At 45.7% G+C, this 22,528-nt stretch overlaps 1 protein-coding gene and 1 long non-coding RNA gene across 3 annotated transcripts; both read left to right on the top strand.

The window, feature by feature from the left end:
- The first annotated feature begins 7,433 nt into the window (after positions 1-7,433).
- On the top strand, positions 7,434-13,460 carry LOC135823339 (uncharacterized). Its single transcript, XR_010554671.1, has 3 exons — positions 7,434-8,517; positions 8,785-8,939; positions 12,948-13,460. It is a non-coding gene; the product is annotated as an uncharacterized LOC135823339 (long non-coding RNA).
- A 796-nt stretch (positions 13,461-14,256) lies between these two features.
- Positions 14,257-21,244, top strand: LOC135822859 (uncharacterized). 2 transcript variants are annotated; one of them, XM_065335694.1, is made up of 5 exons: positions 14,257-14,507; positions 15,860-16,754; positions 17,740-18,185; positions 18,457-18,611; positions 20,710-21,244. In XM_065335694.1, exons 2-4 carry the CDS (start codon positions 15,962-15,964, stop codon positions 18,574-18,576), a joined length of 1,359 nt encoding a protein of 452 aa, XP_065191766.1. In that variant the 5' UTR covers positions 14,257-14,507; positions 15,860-15,961; the 3' UTR covers positions 18,577-18,611; positions 20,710-21,244. The 2 variants fall into 2 exon arrangements, with proteins under 2 accessions (XP_065191766.1, XP_065191767.1); XM_065335695.1 differs by lacking the exon at positions 14,257-14,507 and having other exon boundaries at positions 15,846-16,754.
- The last annotated feature ends 1,284 nt before the right edge of the window (positions 21,245-22,528 follow it).

The following is a 22,528-nucleotide window of genomic DNA, read 5'->3' as shown; positions in this document are numbered from 1 at the left end:
GAACATTGAAGTCACCCGTGATCAGAACATAGTCACCGAGGTGCCGGACAGCGAGCAAGGTCTCCTCAAGATACTCAATAAGACTGATATCTGACTCACTGGAGCTCCCAGACCGGTAGAGTGTGCGGTAGGTGTGAGAATGAAAGGATGAGTATTGTGGCTGTGTGTGTGTGTGTGTGTGTGTGTGTGTGTGTGTGTGTGTGTGTGTGTGTGAGAGAGAGAGAGAGAGAGAATGTTTGTGTGAGATTTGGAGAATGTGTGTGTGTGTGTGTGTGTGTGTGTGTGTGTGTATGTGTGTGTGAGATATAGAGAATGAATGTGTGTGTGCGTGTTTGTGCATGTGTGAGATATAGAGAATGAATGTGTGTGTGCGTGTGTGTGTGAGAGAGAGAGAGATTTAGAGAATGTGTGTGCGGACGCGCGTGTGAGTGTATGTGTATGTGAGAAAAGGGAGAGTGTGTGGGTGTATGTTTGTGTAGTGGTGTGGGCATGTGTGGATTTGGCATTTGTCCCCAGCTCTATTCTATATCATCCATGCCGGAACTACTGCTGCATAGCCCCAAGTCTGAAGACTTGGCAACTTCACGCCTGCACCTGACTCTTGCTCTATGATACGCATCGCCTATGACACCCCTCAGAATTTCCCACCTTGCTCCCCCTTATGTTCTGGCTGCCCGTTTGGGATCCATCAGTTGCCTGATGATCGTAGAAACACGTGAAACTCAGAGTTGTAACAAAGCTTATTATTATTATTATTTATTACAACATCTCAAGACTCGGCGGAAACACCGGCCAATGTTACGAGAGTGGGTGATTGCCAACCACGGCGATAAATAAAGGTAAGGGGAGGGAAAAAGAAAGAGTAGCAAAACGAACAGCAACAACAACTCCGTAAAGAAAGATAATGTCAAATAAAAACAGTGAAAAACACAGAGACGCAAAGGACATGTGGATAATGAGCTATGTATGTCGTAGTAAATAAGGGGCGGCACGGATCGTAAACAGGCGGAGTGAGGTCAGGTCCTTAACTTCTCTGGGTAGAGTGAGCCAAACAGAATAAGCAATAAAGAGAGGGGAGCGCAAAAGAGTGGATGAGTTACACTTAGGGAGTAAGAGCGAGTTTCTAGTTCTTAGAGAAGAGAACCAATTGAAACACATGAGATGAGGTGGGCACAACTCAAGCTTAATAGAATGGACAAGAGAAGCCAGGTGTGCACTGCGTCCATGTGATAACGGGGTTGTGTGAGTGATTTTATAAAGGGCGGATGATGAGAGCATGCGAGGTTGACGGAGGAGAATTTTAAGGATTTTCTTGCGATGTATTTCAAGCTTTGCAGCAGCGGAAGAGGATAACCCAACCCATGACGTATCTGCATAATCAAATATTGGGCGAAGGTAGGCTAAATAAAAAAGAAGCTTGCAAGAAAGTGGGAGGTAGGAGCAGTGGGGGGAGAGAACTCCTAAGGATTTACTTGATTTTTTACAGATACAGTCAACTTCGCCAATAACGACATTCGGCGGGGCATCAGAAAAGTGTCCTTATTCGCGAAGTGTCCTTATAACCGAAGTCCCATTTGAATGTATGGGAACCCATATTTTGTATAGTATGATATGCATATCAAAATCAAGCTCTTTTCTTGCTCTATGTCAATGTGTACTTTATTTTCATATTGCAGTTGAAAGGAACTAAAAATTCAATATGCAAGGGAAATCAATTGAAAAATATGCCTTTTTGAGCCATCTACAGGGCTAGAGATATGTACATGTATGATGATTACTGTACAATCATGTACAACTACATGTACATTGTATACATATAGGTGTGCTGGTAAATCCAACAATTTTGAAGCCAACATAAAAAAAGGAAGAAAAGCCCCCCCCCCCTTGGCTGCATTTTCTGGCATGTGTGCAATAATATCCATCACCAGTGCAGTGCACCATAGGTTCTGGTACTTCTGCATGACAGGTACATGTACTTGACTGACAGGTACTTGAAATAGCTGTCAAAAGCCCAGAAAGTCGTTATTCAAGCAGTGAATATGACCACGGGGCACTAAAAGCATGTCGCTATACGCGAATTGTCGTTATTCAGATAGTCGTTATATCCGAAGTTAAATGTATACAGTTAGATGGGACTTTGCTCTGGGCATGGAAATTCGGTCGTTATTCGCGAATTGTCGTTATATCCGCAGTCGTTATTAGCGAAGTTGACTGTATATTCGATGTGAGGTACCCAAGAGAGTGCAGAGTCAATCACAATGCCAAGGTGTTTGTGAGAAGACACTATGTCAATTGGATTTGGAAAGTTGGCATGGATGAGGGTTGTGAACTCCGGCTGGGGCGGGAAGAGCATGATCTTTGTTTTTGATAGATTTGGGGACAACCTCCAGGACGACATCCAGGAAAGAACTTCCTGAATGCCAGCACGCAAGTTGTTTTTCAGGCCAGTGAGGGAAGCTGATGAGGTGAGAAGGGTCGTGTCGTCAGCAAACAGAGACGTTCCAGGGAAGACTGCAGGTAAGTCGTTTACGTAAATTATAAATAGTAGGGGACCAAGAATTGATCCTTGAGGAACGCCTGACAATACTGGCTCTGCAGCCGAGGATGTGCCAAGCACAGTTACGTACTGATAACGCCCAGAGAGATAAGATTTCAGCCAGGAGAGTGGTTGTTTGCGTACCCTGAATGCATGCTCGAGCTTTGCCAAACGTCCTCGATGCCAGCCGGTATCAAAAGCCTTGGCCAAGTCAAAGAAGCAAATGCCAGCAAGCGCTCTGTTATCCCTATGCTGGCACACCTGCTGCACGATGCGGGTCAGTTGAAGGGAGGTGGAGTCGCCTTTACGAAACCCAGATTGTGCGGGACTCAGAAACGGCGAAACATGTCTGTATAAGTTTGTTTGTTTGTATTCTTTATTTAGAGTGGGAAGTCCAAAACAGACCCTAGCCTAAAAACAATGGTCCCACTAGTGAGGGAATGCTGTATATCTGTGCATAAGCCTAGCGGATCAGTGAGTGTAACAGCAACTAGTAGGGAAAGAAAAAGAGAGAAGAAAAACAACTCAAAACAGGAGTTGCGACTTGCATAGGGAGAAAATAACGTAAAGAGCAGTGCATACAGTATTTGTAAAAAGGCTTATTAATCTGGTAAGCAAAAAGGCAAGAGCCATTGACTTAAAGCGATTGCGTTTTCTTTCTTGCCTGACCGCAGCGGGGAGCTGGTTCCATAAGATGGTCCCAGCATAGGTAACACGTTTGGCAAGATATGTAGTTGGGCTGGCTGGGACAATCAGTAAATTGCTGTGCCCACCACGAGTTTGAGTGGAATTACTGCGGCTGAAAAAGTTAGCGAACAACATGCTGATGTTAGAGGAGTCATGGAGACAACGCCAGATAAAAAACCAGAAGGTGCATGTTGGTGTATGTGGTCAATGTTTGGATGTTCATGCGTGTAAGAATATTGCTTGTGGGTGTCCCGGGAGGTACCCGACAGACTGTGCGTACAGCACGCTTGAAGAGCCCATTAAGCCGTCGACTTTGATACGCCGTGAGAAATGGTAAGTAAGCAGAAGCGGCATACATAAAGTGTGATAAAATGAAAGAACGAAAATAGGCTATGCGACATTGAAAGGGCAGGAACGTAGCGTATCGCCTGAGCACGCCAACTTTCGACGCGACGCCCCGTGCGACGTGGTCGACCATGGTGTTCCAGCTCATGTCTGCATCAAAGTGGAGACTTAAATATTTCGCAGAGCGAACAGTTGGCAGAGGCAGTCCATTACATTGCACTTGCAAGTCAAATGTTTGAGATCGTACTGGCGATATCGACATGATCTGTGTCTTTTTTTTCTGGAAGGCCTCTTTTACGGGCAAAGCAAAGCACAATCATCACCATGTATCAGTACAGTGAGTAGTTAAACTCAACACGAATGAAAAATGTGAAATGGAATAAAACAATATTTGTAAAAAAAAAATTAAAATTAAAATTAAATATCGAACACGAATAAAATAAAATAAAAATATGTAAAAAATAAACAATATCGAACACGGAATTAATTCCGGAACTATCTACTCAACCAATTCATAATGCAATACCCAACATGATCTGTGTCTTCCTTTCATTCAAGATGAGACCGCGGTTCCTAAGCCAATCGGCGAGGTGCTGGACAGCACTTGAGAGATTTTGGGACACCTCATCCGTGCTCATGCTGCTGGATCTAATTGAGATATCGTCCGCAAATTGCAGGGTCGCAACGTTGTAAGGGGACAGCTCTTTCGCAATGTCACGGACGTAGAGAACAAACAACAGGGGCCCGAGAACTGACCCCTGTGGTACTCCGGAGAAGCTGGTGTATGGTGAGCTCTGTACCTGACCGACTTTGACATACTGTGTCCGATCTGAGAGGTAGTCTGCAAGCCATTGCAGCACCGTTCCACCAATTCCGACCTCGAATAGGTCCTGAATAAGGGTTTGGTGCTTCACCTTATCAAATGCTTTTGACATATCTACGAAAGCAATCCCCGTGAAGTACTTTTTTGTCTGGGCTTGGCATATGCCCTCAACGGCTAATACAAGGGCATCACATGTGGAATGATGTGAACGATAGCCGAACTGAGTTGGTGGAAATAGATCATGTCGGCACAAGTACTGAGTGAGCTGATCATGGATGACTCGTTCCAAAAGCTTTGAAACTATCGACATTAGAGACACGGGTCTGTGATTCTTTGCTATGCTGGGATCACCACCTTTAAACAGAGGTGAAATGCTGGCCACCTTCATAGGAGCTGGGAAATGTCCCTCCCTCATGGATTTGTTGAACAGTAAGGCCAATGACGGCGCAAGAACACCTGCATGAGCTCGAAGAAGGGCTGCAGGGATGCCGTCACTGCCAGTTGCCTTCGTCGGATTCTGTTGCTCTAGAAGCTTCCGGACTTTTGCAATAGATACAGGAACAAATTCCACAAAACTAGTTGCCGTTCGTGGCCCTTGGGGTAGGTGAAGATGAACTGGGCGGCTGGGATCTTCCACGATCTTGGCGAAAGCACTTCGAATTGCCTCAGCTGAGCACTGAAGCGGTGCCGATTTTCTTTGTTTCCCCGTCAACTGGTTGATGATTCGCCAGGTTTGTTTTACATCACAAGTCGCAAGCTGAAATTTTGTACTGTAGTACGCTTCTTAAGTGGTCATAAAAGATGCGTTCACTTACTTTGGACACGCAGGGAAGAAGAGAGATAGGGCGGTAGTTTGCAGGTTCGTGGCGGGAACCTTTCTTGAATACAGGTATGACTTTCGCTGTTTTCCATGCGGAAGGGAATATGCCCGTGGTAAATGACATGTTGAAAATATGGCACAAAATTCCAAACTCTTTCTTGTGTAGATATCACTTTAAGGATTGCTAGTGGATGAAAATTAATTGGTCAACAGCGTTGTATGCTGCGAAAGCTGTGTTTTTGAATTTGTAACTAGTGGCTGGGTCATACGGTGGAATTGGATAGGTACCATAGCATCGCAGGTATATGTTTTTTCGTTCTCACAGATTGTATTCCATGACCTTTTGTTCTTCATTATTGTCCTTAGTGATGGCAAGACAGTCTGACCTAGGCCAATGCGGAAGCAATTCACTGCCCTCCTTGTTAGGGGTCAGCGGATAATGCTGGCATTACAGTGTATATGGGATTTTATATTTCTTAAAGGGCTTTTCGCTTATGCGACAGTTCACAGAATCCAATTTCACCGTGTGACGTTTCACAGATTCCCAACTCACAGAATGACACTTCACAGAGTGCCAGTCTCACAGAATGCACTATTCACCGACACCCAATTCAACGAAAACCCAGTTCACAGACTGACTTATTCACAGACAGCCCATTTCGCCGAGAGTGGACAAAAATGGGAAAATGCGGCTCGATCCTCGGCAGGACGGGTAAGTTTCAGCGTGACCAACAATAATATCCACGCCAGAGGTGACAACGCACACGCGCCAGGTCATACATAAGCCCTTGATTTACGACTATTCGATTGCAGTGGCCCTGCGAATGCTGCCAGCGTTGGCTTTCGTACCAACTGGGGACGTGGGCACTTACTTCGAAGCGGTGGAGGACAATTTCCCCGACGACGCCGAGGCGATCCTCACCTACTTCGAGCATTCGTAGCTGAGGGCTCTGCTACAGTCCGTGGAGCAGCGACCACCAAGAGAGTTCCTCCGTGGAGTAGCACATAATCTGGCGTTCAATGTTGTCGAATAGGCGGAACGGCTGAGGGCTCTGCTACAGTCCGTCGAGCAGCGACATCCAAGAGAGTTCCTCCGGGGAGTAGCGCATAATTTTGCGTTCAATGTGGTGTATAGTAAAATGACTATGTATTTTCAAAGTGTTAGGAAATTTGAGGCCACATGCCACGTACTGCTCTTTTCTCTCCGAAACTCAACACTTGCAAGCCAGATATGAAAGAAAGAAAAAATCATCAGTCACATGTCACACGTGCATAGTCTCATATTATTTTGCTTTCTTTCGAAACAATGCATTTTTGAGTGCATGCCTGTTCAAATTCGGTGAAATGGGCTGTCGATGAAAACAGGGCTCTGTGAACTGTCTTTCGGTGAGTTGGGTATCCTGTGAAATGGGCTGTCTCCCAAAAAGGTAGTCTGTGAACTGTCAGGACACCTCCCGGATACGCGAAATAGTTGAGCTCAGGGAGTCGTAAAATACCATTTTACGACTCCCTGGTTGAGCTCAGATCAACTTTTCGCGACTGCTAGCTACAGACGCCATGAACAGGAAAAGTGCCGGATGTACGAAGAGCGAATAGAATCTACGCGAAGCCGGGCATGCCTCCTTCGTTGTGCTTTCTGCCTCTGGTGGCTATGGCAAGCATGCCAATGCTCTTTTACGCGGATTGCTTCTCTCCTGGCGGATAAGAGCAAGGAGCCATACGCGCAGATTATCTCCTTGCTGCGCTGCCGCCTTGGATTTGCCCTTTTGCGTTGTGGTGCAATGTGCCTGCCCGCCTCAAGGTGCATGTTTGCTCCTGCCGTGCCTGAATCCCCTGCTGTGCTAGTGGTGGCACTGGTGGCGGAGGCACTCATCCAGTGAACCTGCAGTGATCCTACTGAGTGACCGAGTCTGTATTCATTACTGTATCTGTATGTACGTATGCTTTTATTTGAATTCGCAAGTACACACGGGCTCCAAGCCCAATTATGGAAGCGAATGTGATAATGAGGTTAATTAAGAAAATGGGTGGAGGAAGGAGAAGGACGGTAGCAAAGCAAAAGGGAGGACAATTCAGGAGCAAAATTAACAATTGCACAAATATTATTGTAAAAGAGAAAAGGACATAATTATGGATACGAGTTAAGAGTAACTCTCCATCACTGTAACATGATACTATATACAGTCAGAAAGTGCAATAACTAGGCACAAAACTGACAGAGTACTGAGATATTCGACGTCCTGACACCTAACTTCAACACATCTCCTTTTTTCTGACTGTATATAGTATCATGTTACAGTGATGGAGAGTTACTCTTAACTCGTATCCATATGTCCTTTTCTCTTTTACATTTATTTATGGCTCAACATCCGAGTTACAAATATTATTATTATTATTATTAGACACAATCTCATAGCATGTGACAAGCATAGCTAATGCAGGGACAGAATCCCCTGAGACAAGGGCGTTGAGCCAGCCACGGCAATAGTAAGCTAGGAAAACAAAGCAAATATGAATTAAAGCAAAAAATGAATGGAAAATTACAAAGAAAAACGATTAACGGAAGTGAGCACAATCAAAATTCGTGCATCACCCAGGTATTCGAGAATGTTCTTCGATAATAATTATTTGCATCTAGTTCAGTTGTGATAGTAGATCTTTAAACTGACCAATAGAAGAACAAGTTTTCAGACCGTATGGTAATGATACGTAGGCTGTTGGCGTGGAAATGACAAATGGATCACTTACAAATGTCAACGATTTTTGTTTTTTTCATTTCCACATCCTGAAATGTATCTGTTGGTCTGTGTAACTACCGTCTGCATTTCTCTCAATTCTCTCTGCCCTGGCTTCTGTACAGAGTGCAGTCCTCGCCTTGTGCAACTGCTATATTTTCACAACACCCTCCCTGTCACTAACGACCAGCAGCTACAGATATTGGAAAGATGTTTGGTGTGGTTGCAGAAGGATTTGACAAGTCGGCAATCAGGTCGAATGTATGACATGCTGTCATACTTCATTGGCCCAAAGTACACCACTGGCATATCTCTTGTTGATGGTGTGAACGTCCATGCATTCTGCGTATTCAACCAAGACCATGAACCAGTGGAGACTGGTGCGTATCCAGCTGATGTGTACAATGGTGTATCAGTAGATATGACTGCAGCTAGACGTCATGGTTTCAGTGTTGTGGCATGTCTGGGTGTGAGTGACACTCAGTTACTACGTCATCCTGTACGTACACCTAACGGATATAACACTCTTGAGGCATCGGCGCTGAAATCTCAAGGATGTTATATTATTCCGGTGAGTTCTCGTGCTAGTGTTTTGCCTTTGATGATGCCTGTCTTGATTCTACAGTGCAGGTTGGAAAAACGAGCTTGTGCGTGATGATAGTTTTGAGTGTTTTGACTACATGCTGCTGCCGAAGTCTAGTTGTGAGACATAAACATGTTTTATAGTTTCACACTGTTCACCCATCTGAAGATTGTGTTCAGTGTTAAAAGAGAGTTTTTTTTATCCTGGATGAGCTTAAATTTTGCATTACTTCACTCTTTCTGTCTACTTTGATAGATGGTACTCAAATATGGCGCTCGGGACTCGCAGAAAAGCAGCCACACTATCCCGGATTTGCTGATCAATTATCCGTATCACATCACCGTGTTCAAAGACCTGTTACCCGCCAAGCAGTGATGGACATACACACTGATGTCATAGTTTACATGATGGTAAGTTTACAGAATGGTGGATAGTGTATTAGTCTAGATTTAGTCTTGTAGCATCATTGGTTGCAATATGTATAACTGATTGCAGAAATATAACACTAATATAGTGTAGTGCGCTCGGCTCCTTTGATAGGGCTGAAGTATGCAAGTTTGTGGGCGCAATTATTCGATCTGACCGAACTAGAAAAGGACATCGGCAAGGAATCGATCTGGCTATATCGTGGTGGTGACCTAGCTATGCTGATGAATACAACGGGTAGTGAGACTGATGGCCTGTGGAAGACTATAATCCAGGAATTCCAGTGTCATTGGTTGAAGATTACGATCAATGTTAACCTAGAAGTAGTGAACTTCCTCGTTATCACACAAGCAAACCTGTAAACCGGTCAATACAAATCATACCGAAACCGGGCGCCACAACGCTATTGTCGTCGGGAAATGGTTAGACAGTGCATGCATACATGCGCACAGTGGTGCAACCTGCACAGTCTGCGTGCGGTCCGCTTTCAGGGGAGAACCCCGTGCGCAGGGTAACGCCAAATCCAACTATCCACCGGTGATAAGACAAGATCTCCTCAAGTCTATCAGTAGAAGAATATCCGATATCTTTGCTGACCATGATGTGTTCCAGGAGGCTGTACCACCATAAAGGAGTGTGCTGATTAGCAGTAGGTATTGTGAACCCCTAGAGTTGTGTAGTGGACTATCTATTGAGAATATTGACAAATTCCTTTCTGATAGGTTCCTAGTGACTGGTGTGGGGGGGGGGGGGCACAGTAAAAACTGTGATTGGTTCAGCCATGTTTGTTTGGTATTGCGACTAGTCACAGAGCATTAGTTTTCTTGTTGACGATATGACTTGTTACAGGACCAGTGACTGTTCCCAGGGCATGTACTACTCACAGGGCCTGGACTGGTCACAGGGCCTGGACTGGTCACAGGGCCTGGACTGGTCACAGGGCCTGGACTGGTCACAGGGCCTGGACTGGTCACAGGGCCTGGACTGGTCACAGGGCCTGGACTGGTCACAGGGCCTGGACTGTTCACAGGGCCTGGACTGGTCACAGGGCCTGGACCGGTCACATGGCCTGGACTGGTCACAGGGCCTGGACTGGTCACAGGGCCTGGACTGGTCACAGGGCCTGGACTGGTCACATGGCCTGGACTGGTCACATGGCCTGGACTGGTCACAGGGCCTGGACTAGTCACAGGGCCTGGACTGGTCACATGGCCTGGACTGGTCACATGGCCTGGACTGGTCACAGGGTCTGGACTGGTCACATGGCCTGGACTGGTCACATGGCCTGGACTGGTCACAGGGCCTGGACTGGTCACAGGGCCTGGACTGGTCACAGGGCCTAGACTGGTCCCGGAGTCCTACACAGTAAACTAGACTGAGGGCATGTTCGATTGGTAGGATCGGGATCCCGACCCACCGGATCCACTGGATTCGCACCCTTTCGATTGGTCGAATCCGGATATGGATCCTTCGGATTTAGATCCGGTCAACCCACCTCGGGGAGCAGGGTTGGCCGGATCTAACGGATCCGAATGTGACCTTTGTGCGTATATGGCGGGTGAAGATCATTTTTGTACACATTGTGGTACGCATACGTGGATTGAGATAGAGTTTGCTGACTTTTTGTAGGATGTGTGTTTTTTTTGTTTTTTTACAATGATCACAGCTCACAGGCAAAGACAAAAAATTGCATAGTGGGAGCATAGTGATGGTGAGGCTTTTTGCCCTCAGCCGACCTGAGGTCTCGACGTCATGGGGACATAAAACGCACCAAAAAAAGAAGAAAATGAAAGGAGTGACAGGTACATGATACGAAATGTTAGGAGGAGAGACAGTACATTAGAAGGAGGGAATGATAAGACAGACAGTGCTAGGAGGAGAAGGAGAGAAAAGAAGAACAGACGTTATTGGGAATAGTATGTGGAGCGGAATTTGGAAGTCATGGGGTGAGGCAGATATGATGCTGATGATCAGAGATGGTCATGTGCCCACGACCAGTCGTTGGTCTTCAAATAGCGGTTGGCTGCAACTTTGAAGTGTTGCAAGTTCTTGGTGCAGAAAGGACCAGAGAAGACTCCGGCGGGCAGCTGGTTCCAGACGGGGACAACTGCGTGAGGGTAGGCTCAACACAGGTTGTTTCGGGAACAGACTGGAAGTTCATTGGCCAGTTGGTGTGCGTGAGCATTACATCTCTGGAATGTACTACGGGTGGAGTGGACTGTTCGGTGTTGGGGCTGCTGGGGTGGCAGCATCCTCTGTAGAAGGGGATGCGCATCCGGACAATGCATCTTGTACAGGAGGCAAAGTGCTGCAACCATCCGACGAAGAGCAAGACTCGGCAGCCAACACATTGGGGCGATGGCACGGATGGCCCGGGCTTGCACACGGTCGAGTCTTGCAAGATGGGATGGGGCCGCTCCCATCCAGACAATAGGGCAGTACTCCATCACTGGGCGCACAAAAGCATTGTAGGCTTGGATGCGACCGGGCACGTCTAGGCGGTGGAAAGCCTTACGCAAAGCACCAAGTCGCTGTGTTGCCCGGAGGGCTACGGTACGAAGGTGGCGCCGGAAGGTAAGCTGACCATCGAAACTGATGCCCAAGATTTTGAGCTCCTCCTGTTCCGTCACATTTGATCCGTTGAAGTCAATCGGTGGCATGTCCCATTGAGTGCGGTGGAAACTGACGGTCAGTGCCTGGGATTTGGCTGGTTCAAATTTTATTTTCCATTCTTGACCCCAGCGGGAGATGTTGTTGACTGCTAGCTGGAGGGCTTGGGTGGTATCTTCTTGGGTGGTGGGGGTGATGTTGGCATACAGCGTAGTGTTGTCTGCGAACGAGGCTAGGTCAGCACCGGCTGGTACGTGGTCCTCGCAGTCGTTCACGTACATGAGGAAGAGAGTCGGACCCAGAATACTGCCCTGGGGGACTCCAGCCTGAATTGGGAGCCTTGAGGATGTCTGGCCACAAATGACCACTTGAAGGTAGCGTTCACTGAGGTAGCTGCTGAGCCACTGGTGCAGTTGCCCACGCAGGCCGTATACGTCGGACTTGTGTAGCACACCGGGGTGTGATACGCGATCAAACGCACCGGCGATGTCAATGGCGAGTATGCGTGCTGCGCCTTTCTCTCCGGCTGTATGCAGCCACTGGTGGTGGAGGCTGGTAAGGAGGTCGGCTGCACTATGACCATGGCGAAATCCAAACTGTCTGGTGGAGAAGACGTTGTTCGACTCGAGGAAATTTGTGATTCAGTGTTCTGTTGATGATTGTCTCCATCACCTTGGACAGAATACACAAGAGCGAAACTGGACGGTAATTGGAGGGTAGAGACTTTGATTTCCGTTTGAATATAGGGACTGTGTTGGCAATCTTCCACGTCTTGGGTTGTATCCCAGTTTGGAAGCATTGGGTAAACAGTATGGAAAGCGGTTGCGCCAGTTCAGCAGAGCAGGCTTTCAACACTCGTGCCGGTGCGATGAGTACGACTTTCACCCTTTTAGTTGACTTGTGAGTGCCATTCTATTACTTCGTCAACATGGCAACAGTCAAGGTCCAAAATAAAGTGTTCAGTTGACTCTGAAGGATCCGACGGATCTGAGATCGGGATCCCGATCCCGATCCTTACCAATCGAACATGCCTTTAGATATGCAGAAGTGAACCATATCGCTTCCGTAATCTTTGCCGTCTGATACCACAGGTCTGATTGACATAGAGCAAGAGTATAGAAGTGGATCATCCATGACCAATCAAAACGTATATAAACGGAGAATTCTACTGTCCAGAACCCATCTACAGAGTCACACATTCTGCTTTATGTACTCTTGCCATCGTAACAGTATGGAACAGATATACATGTACAAGTAGCCGGCCAGCCAGGTCGGGAAAGAAACTTGACAACCACCATGGAGATTGGAGTGAGCTGTGTAATACTTTCCCGATCACAAACAATTGTATTTGCTGTTTGTGTGATTCTTCTGTGTTCTCTCAGATATCTCTGAACAGCAGGATACTATGCCGAGTTGTGCCGTGAGGAAGTGTGTGATATCATGTGAGACTGGAATATGAGGTCCGTTTTGTGATTACTAAGAAATTTCTCGACATCTCTTTTTTCTTGTGATTGAAGTTTTCATTTCTCCGAATCCTCGCCACTTTTTCTGCTGAGCTGAACAATGAGGAAGCTGCCTCTTCTTTAATTCCACTCCCGGCTGAGTAACTGAATAACTGAGTACATCGGATGTGAGAGGGTAGTGCTGCTAGTGCTAGTGCAGTATGCATGTTAATTGTGTTTTTGAAATCAAGGCATTGTTGAGTGTGTGCGCGAGTGTTTGTGTCTCAGTGAGTTTTATTCTCAATTATTTGTTCTCAGTTTGTGCATGCATATACAGTACGTTGATATTGTAAATCCTCCGCATGTGTGTTTTCAGCTTCCATTGTACACGTAGTACATGTAGCATCTGGAGTAGCCAGGATCCTGATTTTTGACTGAGCTACATGTTTAAAAGGTAGTAGCGTCTGCCGTGATCTGTGTGTGTGTGTGGGCGGGGGGGGGGGGGGGGGGGGGGTCTGTAAGGCGGCACGGCACGACCATGTGAGATCGGATTATGACCAACCATGTGTGTTGTAGCCCGGTGATGTAGCTTGTTCGTATGAGGATATAGAACTAACATAGACCGATCCTAGCAATGGTCCTGACCAGGCTCTCTTGTTTCGCATCAACAAAATTCACTATTCTACATGTGCATGTCATGTAGTGTACGGATGTCCAGGATATCACTGCTGCTCGGTTCTGAATAATTTTTCTTTCTTTGATCTCGTATTGAATAATAAGTGGATCTACGGGGGGTGGTCTATCCCAATGAATACATTTTAGCGTTATGTCCGGAGTGCGGCTTGTGTTATCTGTTTGGGCTACTAGTGGTAGCGCCAACTCAGCAGTCAGATAAAATCATGCATGCACCGACTAGTTTGTGTGTTTCTGAACATTCAACTAATACTAACTTCAACAGTTCAAGCGATGCCGACGCGGATCCCGCGAATATTATTATGCACCGACTGATTATGATTGTACGTGCGCTACACTACGGCTACAGACTAGATCTACGGTCCGTGTCCAGGTAATACTAGTACAGTAGTACTAGTACTAGTACACCGTGAGGTTTGACACGTGAGTGATGATCGATGACGCGTGTGTTATCAAAAACCTTTTTGAAATTTTTGGCCATTTGCGCTAAAAAAACAAGGACAAAAAAACAAAACAAGAAACAAGAGCACCTCGATCTCGCCTTCATAATGTTAGATCTACCAGCTAGCGTTAGCGTGTTGTTATGCTAAGGTCAGAAAGGACTTAGTGGCACTCGCTGGTTTATATCATCAGTTGAAGAATATTCCTTATCCTGGCGTCGATCGCTGAGAAGGTGCACTATTGGCTACTGACGTGCATAATAGTTTGTTACATTCACAACAGTGTTGCTGTGGTAATCCGCGCAGTGCTGAACATCTCTGCTATTCACTGTGCAACTGTATCATACCGCTATCAAAACTTACTGGGGTAAGAGAATTATGTATGTACAAAAAGGAAGATGAATGTTGAAGAAACAATAGTTGACTGCCGGGCTGAGACCGCTGAGTGCGTTCGAGTTTTCCGGATTTCAATTCGCGCTTTCGATTACACGTTTGCACAATTCTGGAACTGGGTTTTGTACTTCTCGAATGACCAGAATGTGCGAATTCCGGCTATGTAAACGAACGACCAGAATTCACAACGCATTTTATTCATGGCATATGATATCACAAACAAAATTGATCGTAAAAAGAGATCACGCACACCCTCGTGCGCACGTGGACCCAGCTTCGCGTACCTGACTACCGGTCCATCCCGGTGATCGTGAAGGCTCCATGTCGGCAACAATATTGGGCTTCGATAAAGCTGAACCTGTGTGCGAAAGGACCACCCAAAATGATCTGTTCTAACAATCAGCCCCAGCGGAAACTCAACTGCGGCAAATAGCTTTTCGGGAAGACATAAGACAGTAGCAACTACTGTAAAAGCCATTATTCTAACGAGGCGCATATATAACGATTTCCCAAAATCGACTGGTTTACGTGTACCAAAGGTAACGATTCTCACCTATTCCCAACGCTCAATAGGACAGTATATGTATCGATAACTGTATAACGATTTCTATTTTAACGACAGATTTCTCCTCGTTAACTCGTTAGAGTTAGCACTTCGTTATAATTATGGCTTTTACAGTGTGTAATCGAACGCGCACAATGTGGCAATGTCATACTGTGTTGTGTATCGGATATGCATAATCTTACCACCCTATCCGACCTTTCGGCCGACGAAAAAATCGAGAGGTTTAACAACTCCTAAAAATACATGTAGTAGACAACGAGTATGCCGGGGTACATGTTGGTGACTCGTTTACCCATCCTTAGTTAGGCCAAATAATAATTTCCAGGGAATTTCGATGTGGTTGACTGGAGTTTGTTTTCAAGTCACACAACACGTGTACGTGTAGTTATAAACTGACTGAAGTGATCTTTTGCATTTTACTGAAAACCCCCAAAAGCAGTTTTACGAATCATGTCCTTCGTGACTGATCTGGTTGAGGCAGTAAGTGTTGGTCACTGAAATCTGGTCCATGTAAGTCAGCTAGTACTGGACACTGTGCAGCCGTAGACTTTCCAACATTGGGTTGTGCACCACTGTATGGCCGGAAATGTCTTATTCATGATCCCGGATTTCATCTAGCATGGCTGTAGATATTGTGAACAGTTGCATGTATACTAGTATCTGATCTGTTGTATGTTGTGTGTATGTGGTGTGTGTGTGTGTATATGTGTGTGGGTGTGTGTGTGTGTGTATTTTGTCGCACTGTGTGTTATTGTCTACAGACCGGCAGTACGTAATCTTCTGAGAAATTCTCAGTAATCCACACCATACACTGTACGCTATACACCCGTGTACTACTGAATATACAACATCACCAGGAGAACATGTTTGCTTCAAAGTTACATGGCAATCTCAAGACTGTCAGTAAGTTTGTTCAGCGTGGTTATGCTGTGAGTGTACAGAGCCGGTTAGTCCAGTCAACCAGCGGGTCAAGGTTATGTGTTACTAGTAAGGTGACTCAGACATCAGCACAGTCCAGGCAGTCAGTTAGGTGGAGATCAGATCAGTCTGGTCGTCAAGTCACTACGGTACATGATGCTGTTGATGCCATTGATTCAATCTGTGATAGCATCGTGAAGTCACGCACTTTTCAACCCAGCTATCTACTATCACAATGTTCTCTCATTCAACGACATGTTACTGAACTACGGCGTCCAAGCAAGGTTGGGGATATCCTGCAGGCATGTTCTCATATCAGTGAGGAGAACACTGACGTGACCAAGTTGGCAGTATCTGCTCTGAACCAACTGGCCAGTCTACCCACGTATGTCTGGCAAGACAACAGGAATCAAGAGCACCTGAGATGGGCAGTGTACTGGGCTGGAAAGTGTAGATGTTCAGCTCCAGGAATCACGAAGTTACTACAACAGCAGCTTGATGTCATGTGCATTGAGGAATGTAGAGATGTTGATCAGTGTGCATATGCATTGTTTTTGTTGAATATGCCTGATCGTCACCTGGCCCAACACTTGACGAATCGCTACCTTACCATCCAGAGTACAGGTGATCCCAAGTATCGTCATACTGTAGTACTCAGACTACTTCTCTACTGTACACTGTGTGGTGTAGAGTGCAGTACCTTGCTGAAGCTGATCAGTGTTGATCATCTGATACAGAGTAAGTCTATTCTGGAATAAGACCCATTGAATAGAGACGTGTGTCTGTTGGTTGCGGAATTTCTGCTCACGCCGAGTTGCAAGTGACATTCATACAACAAACCTCTGTAGTAATCGTCCTTGGTGTCTCAGAGTTGAAACCAAGTGTTGTTTTAGACGGAAAGAGAAACGATCTCAGTTTATGGTTTTTGCTACACAATATTCTGCAAGTGCAGATTTGCTTTCACATACATATTATGATCATGTATGTTGTAAACTGATCATAATTCAACTTGGGGTTTTAAAATATAATCATGATGGCAGGATTATAGGTATGATTTTGAATCATGCAGTTGGACAGTCCGGCTGAAGCCATTCCAAACTTGTGTTAGTATTTTAGCAATCAACTACATTCTAGTGATACGGGTGAGGCATCCTGCAACTATACAGTACAATTGGATGATGATGACTATGAGTCATGCAGATGGAAAGTCTGCAGCCATTTCGAGCTTGGTTTAGTATTTTCGCAATCTAGTACATTTTAGTAATTTGGATGGGGCAACCTGCAGCCATATAATACTATGGGAAGTTTTGAGTACACCTGCTCTATTCCTCGGCACTGCAAAATCACACCTCAGTCCACTGTATCAGTTTCGACATTTACACAAATTGCTATCACCAGAATGCAGTACAATGTGCACTGTGCGATATGCATTCTGATGATGTTTGTAAATTGGACAGACAGTATGGACTTGTGTGTACTTGTGAAGTATGTGCACAAAATTCGTATTCGTAACTCACACACCAACAAAAATTCATCCAGTGTTGTTCCCCTGACTGTGTCTGTTTTATAGGAAGTAGTCTGTTGGCATGGAAATGACAAATGGATCACTTTCAGATGTCAACGATTTTTGTTTTTTCTTTTCCACATCCTGAAATGTATCTGTTGGTCTGTGTAACTACCGTCTGCATTTCTCTCAATTCTCTCTGCCCTGGCTTCTGTACAGAGTGCAGTCCTCGCCTTGTGCAACTGCTATATTTGCACAACGCCCTCCCTGTCACTAACGACCAGCAGCTACAGATATTGGAAAGATGTTTGGTGTGGTTCCAGAACGATTTGACAAGTCAGAAGTCTGGCCGGATGTATGATATGCTGTCATACTTCATTGGCCCAAAGTACACCACTGGCATATCTCTGGTTGATGGTGTGCAAGTTCAGGCATTCTGCATATTCAACCAAGACCATGAACCAATGGAGACTGATGCGTATCCAGCTGATGTATACAATGGTGGATCAGTAAATATGACTGCAGCTAGATGTCATGGTTTCAGTGTTGTAGCATGTCAGGGTGTGAGTGACACTCAGTTACTACGTCATCCTGTTCGTACACCTCACGGGTATGATACTCTTGAGGCATCAGCGCTCAAATCTCGAGGATGTTACATTATTCCGGTCAGTTCTCGTGCTAGTGTGTTTGCCTTTGATGATGCCTGTCTTGATTCTACAGTGCAGGTTGGAAAAACGAGCTTGTGCGTAATGATAGTTTTGAGTGTTTTGACTACATGCTGCTGCCCAAGTCTAGTTGTGAGACATAAAAATGTTTTAGAGTCTCAGACTGTTCACCCATCTGAAGATTGTGTTCAGTGTTAAAAGATAGTTTTTTTATTTATCCTGGATGAGCTTAAATTTTGCATTACTTCACTCTTTCTGTCTACTTTGATAGATGGTACTCGAATATGGCGCTCGGCACTCGCAAAAAAGCAGCCACACTATCCCGGATTTGCTGATCAATTATCCGTATCACATCACCGTGTTCAAAGACCTGTTACCCGCCAAGCAGTGATGGACATACACACTGATGTCATAGTCTACAAGATGGTAAGTTACAGAGTGTTAGATGTTGTACATGTATCTGCCATGGTGTAGTTTAGTGTTTTATTCTTTCAACCTCATTGGTTGCAATGGCTATAACTGATAGCAGAACACTAATTATAGTGTGGTAGATTTGGCTTCTTTGATGGGAGTGAGGTATGCGATTTGTTGGGCGGATTGCTTCGATCTGACCGAACTAGAAAAGCACATCAGCAAGGAGTCGATCTGGCTATATCGTGGTGGTGGCCTACCTATGTTGATGAATACAACGGGTAGTGAGACTGGTTAGATGACCTGTGGAAAACTATAATCCAGGAATTACAGCATCATGGGTTTAAGATTACGATCAATGTTAACCTAGAAGTAGTGAACTTCCTCGTTATCACACAACCAAACCTGTAAACCAGTCAATACAAATCATACCGAAACCGGGCGCCACGACGCTATTGTAGTCGGGAAATGGTTAGACAGTGCATGCATACATGCGCACAGTGGTGCAACCTGCACAGTCTGCGCGCGGTCCGCTTTCAGGGGAGAACCCCGTGCGCAGGGTAACCCCAAATCTAACTATCCACCGGTGATAATACAAGATCTCCTCAAGTCTATCAGTAGAAGAATACCCGATATCTTGGCTGACCATGATGTATTCCAGGAGGCTGTACCACCATAAAGGAGTGTGCTGATTAGCAGTAGGTATTGTGAACCCCTAGAGTTGTGTAGTGGACTATCTATTGAGAATATTGACAGATTTCTTTCTGATAGTTTCCTTGTGACTGGTGTGTGTGTGGGGGGGGGGGGGGGGGCACAGTAAAAACTGTGATTGGTTCAGCCATGTTTGTTTGGCGACTAGTCACAGAGCATTAGTTTTTTTGTTGACGATATGACTGGTTATATGACCAGTGACTGTTCCCAGGCCCTGTACTACTCACAGGGCCTGGACTGGTCACAGGGCCTGGACTGGTCACAGGGCCTGGACTGGTCGCATGGCCTGGACTGGTCACAGGGCCTGGACTGGTCACAGGGCCTGGACTGGTCACAGGGCCTGGACTGGTCACAGGGCCTGGACTGGTCACAGGGCCTGTACTGGTCACAAGGCCTGTACTACTCACAAGGCCTGGACTGGTCACGGGGCCTGGACTGGTCACAGGGCCTGGACTGGTCGCATGGCCTGGACTGGTCACAGGGCCTGGACTGGTCACAGGGCCTGGACTGGTCACAGGGCCTGGACTGGTCAGATGGCCTGGACTGGTCACATGGCCTGGACTGGTCACAGGGCCTGGACTGGTCACAGGGCCTAGACTGGTCCCGGAGTCCTACACAGTAAACTAGACTGAGGGCATGTTCGATTGGTAGGATCGGGATCCCGACCCACCGGATCCACTGGATTCGCACCCTTTCGATTGGTCGAATCCGGATATGGATCCTTCGGATTTAGATCCGGTCAACCCACCTCGGGGAGCAGGGTTGGCCGGATCCAACGGATCCGAATGTGACCTTTGTGCGTATATGGCGGGTGAAAATCATTTTTGTACACATGGTGGTACGCATACGTGGATTGAGATAGAGTTTGCTGACTTTTTGTAGGATGTGTGCGATGAGTACGACTTTCACCCTTTTAGGTGACTTGTGAGCGCCATTCTATTACTTCGTCAATATGGCAACAGTCAAGGTCCAAAATAAAGTGTTCAGTTGACTCTGAAGGATCCGACGGATCTGAGATCGGGATCCCGATCCCGATCCTTACCAATCGAACATGCCCTTAGATATGCAGAAGTGCACCATATCGTTAACGTAATCTTTGCCGTCTGATATCACAGGTCTGATTGATACAGAGCAAGAGTATAGAAGTGGATCATCCATGACCAATCAAAACGTATATAAACGGAGAATTCTACTGTCCAGAACCCATCTACAGAGTCGCACATTCTGCTTTATGTACTCTTGCCATCATAGCAGTCTGGAACAGAGATGCATGTACAAGTAGCTAGCCAGGTCGGGAAAGAAACTGGACAACCACCATGGAGAGTGGAGTGAGCTGTGTAATACTTTCCCGATCACAAACAATTGTATTTGCTGTTTGTGTGATTCTTCTGTGTTCTCTCAGATATTTCTGGACAGCAGGATACTATGTCGAGTTGTGCCGTTATGAAGTGTGTGATATCATGTGAGACTGGAATATGAGGTCCGTTTTGTGATTACTAAGAAAGTTGTGGACATCTCTTTTGGTCTTGTGATTGAAGTTTTCATTTCTTCGATTTCTTGCCACTTTTTCTGCTGAGCTGATCACTGAGGAAATTGGTGCTGCCTCTTGTTGAATTCCACTCCATTGGCTGAGTAACTGAGTACATCGTATGTGAGAGGGTAGTGCTGCTAGTGCTAGTGTAGTATGCGTGTTGATTGTGTTTTTGAAATCCAGGCATTGTTGAGTTTGTGCGTGAATGTTTGCGTGTCTGTGCATTCAGTTCCCAATTCTTTTTTCTTTGTGCGTGCATATACAGTACAGTGTACTTTGATATTGTGAATCCTCCACATGACATTGTGTGTTTTCAGCTTCCATTGTCCATACTATGCATAGTACAAGTAGCATCTGGAGTAGCCAGGATCCATATCTTTGACTGAGCTACATATTTAAAACTTAAAAAGGTAGTAGCGTCTGCCGTGATCTGTGTTTGTGTGTGTGTTTGGGGGGGGGGGGGGGGGGTTCTGTAAGGCGGCACGGCATGACCATGTGAGATCGGATTATGACCAACCATGTGTGTTGTAGCCTGGAAATGTGGCTTGTTCGTACAAGTATGAGGATATAGAACTAACATAGACCAGTCCTAGCAATGGTCCTGACCAGGCTCTCTTGTTTCGCATCAACAAAATTCACTATAATCTACATGTGCATGTGATGTAGTGTACGGATGTCCAGGATATCACTGCTGCTCGGTTCTGAATAATTTTTCTTTCTTTGATCTCGTATAGAATAATAAGTGGATCTACGGGGGGTGGTCTATCCCGATGAATACATGTTTAGCGTTATGTCCGGAGTGCGGCTTGTGTTATTTGTTTGGGGTACTAGTCAGTAGTAGTGGTAGAGCCAACTCAGCAGTCAGATAAAAATAATCATGCATGCATCGACTGATATAATAATGTACGTGCGCTACACTACGGCTACAGATCTACGGACCGTGTCCAGGTACTATTAGTACTAGGTCACCGTGAGGTTTGACACGTGAGTGATGACGCGTGTGTTATCAAAAGCCTTTTTGAAAATTTTGGCCATTTGCGCTAAAAAAAACAAGGACAAAATAACAAAACAAGAAACAACAAGAGCACCTCGATCTCGCCTTCATAATGTTAGATCTACCAGCTAGCGTTAGCGTGTTGTTATGCTAAGGTCAGAAAGGACTTAGTGGCACTCGCTGGTTTATATCATCAGTTGAAGAATATTCCTTATCCTGGCGTCGATCGCTGAGAAGGTGCACTATTGGCTACTGACGTGCATAATAGTTTGTTACATCCACAACAGTGTTGCTGTGGTAATCCGTGCAGTGCTGAACATCTCTATTCACTGTGCAACTGTATCATACCGCTATCAAAACTTACTGGGGTAAGAGAATTATGTATGTACAAAAAGGAAGATGAATGTTGAAGAAACAATAGTTGACTGCCGGGCTGAGACCGCTGAGTGCATTCGAGTTTTCCGGATTTCAATGGGCGCTTTCCATTACACGTTTACACAATTCTGGAACTGGGTTTTGTACTTCTCGAATGACCAGAATGTGCGAATTCCGGCCATGTAAAGGAACGACTGGAATTCACAACGCATTTTATTCATGGCATATGATATCACAAACAAAATTGATCGTAAAAAGAGATCACGCACACCCTCGCGCGCACGTGGACCCAGCTTCGCGTACCGTACTACCGGTCCATCC

Source organism: Sycon ciliatum, chromosome 8 (genome assembly GCF_964019385.1).
Source record: "Sycon ciliatum chromosome 8, ocSycCili1.1, whole genome shotgun sequence".
Lineage (NCBI taxonomy): Eukaryota > Metazoa > Porifera > Calcarea > Leucosolenida > Sycettidae > Sycon > Sycon ciliatum.
This window is presented reverse-complemented; position numbering and strand designations above follow the sequence as displayed.

Bases quoted from the DNA above. Each gene is read 5' to 3' on its own strand.
- LOC135822859 (XM_065335694.1), top strand. From the start codon at position 15,962: ATGTTTGCTTCAAAGTTACATGGCAATCTCAAGACTGTCAGTAAGTTT. The intron at 16,755-17,739 runs GTAAGTCTATTC...GCTTCTGTACAG, and splicing joins TGTTGATCATCTGATACAGA to AGTGCAGTCCTCGCCTTGTG. The intron at 18,186-18,456 runs GTCAGTTCTCGT...CTACTTTGATAG, and splicing joins GAGGATGTTACATTATTCCG to ATGGTACTCGAATATGGCGC.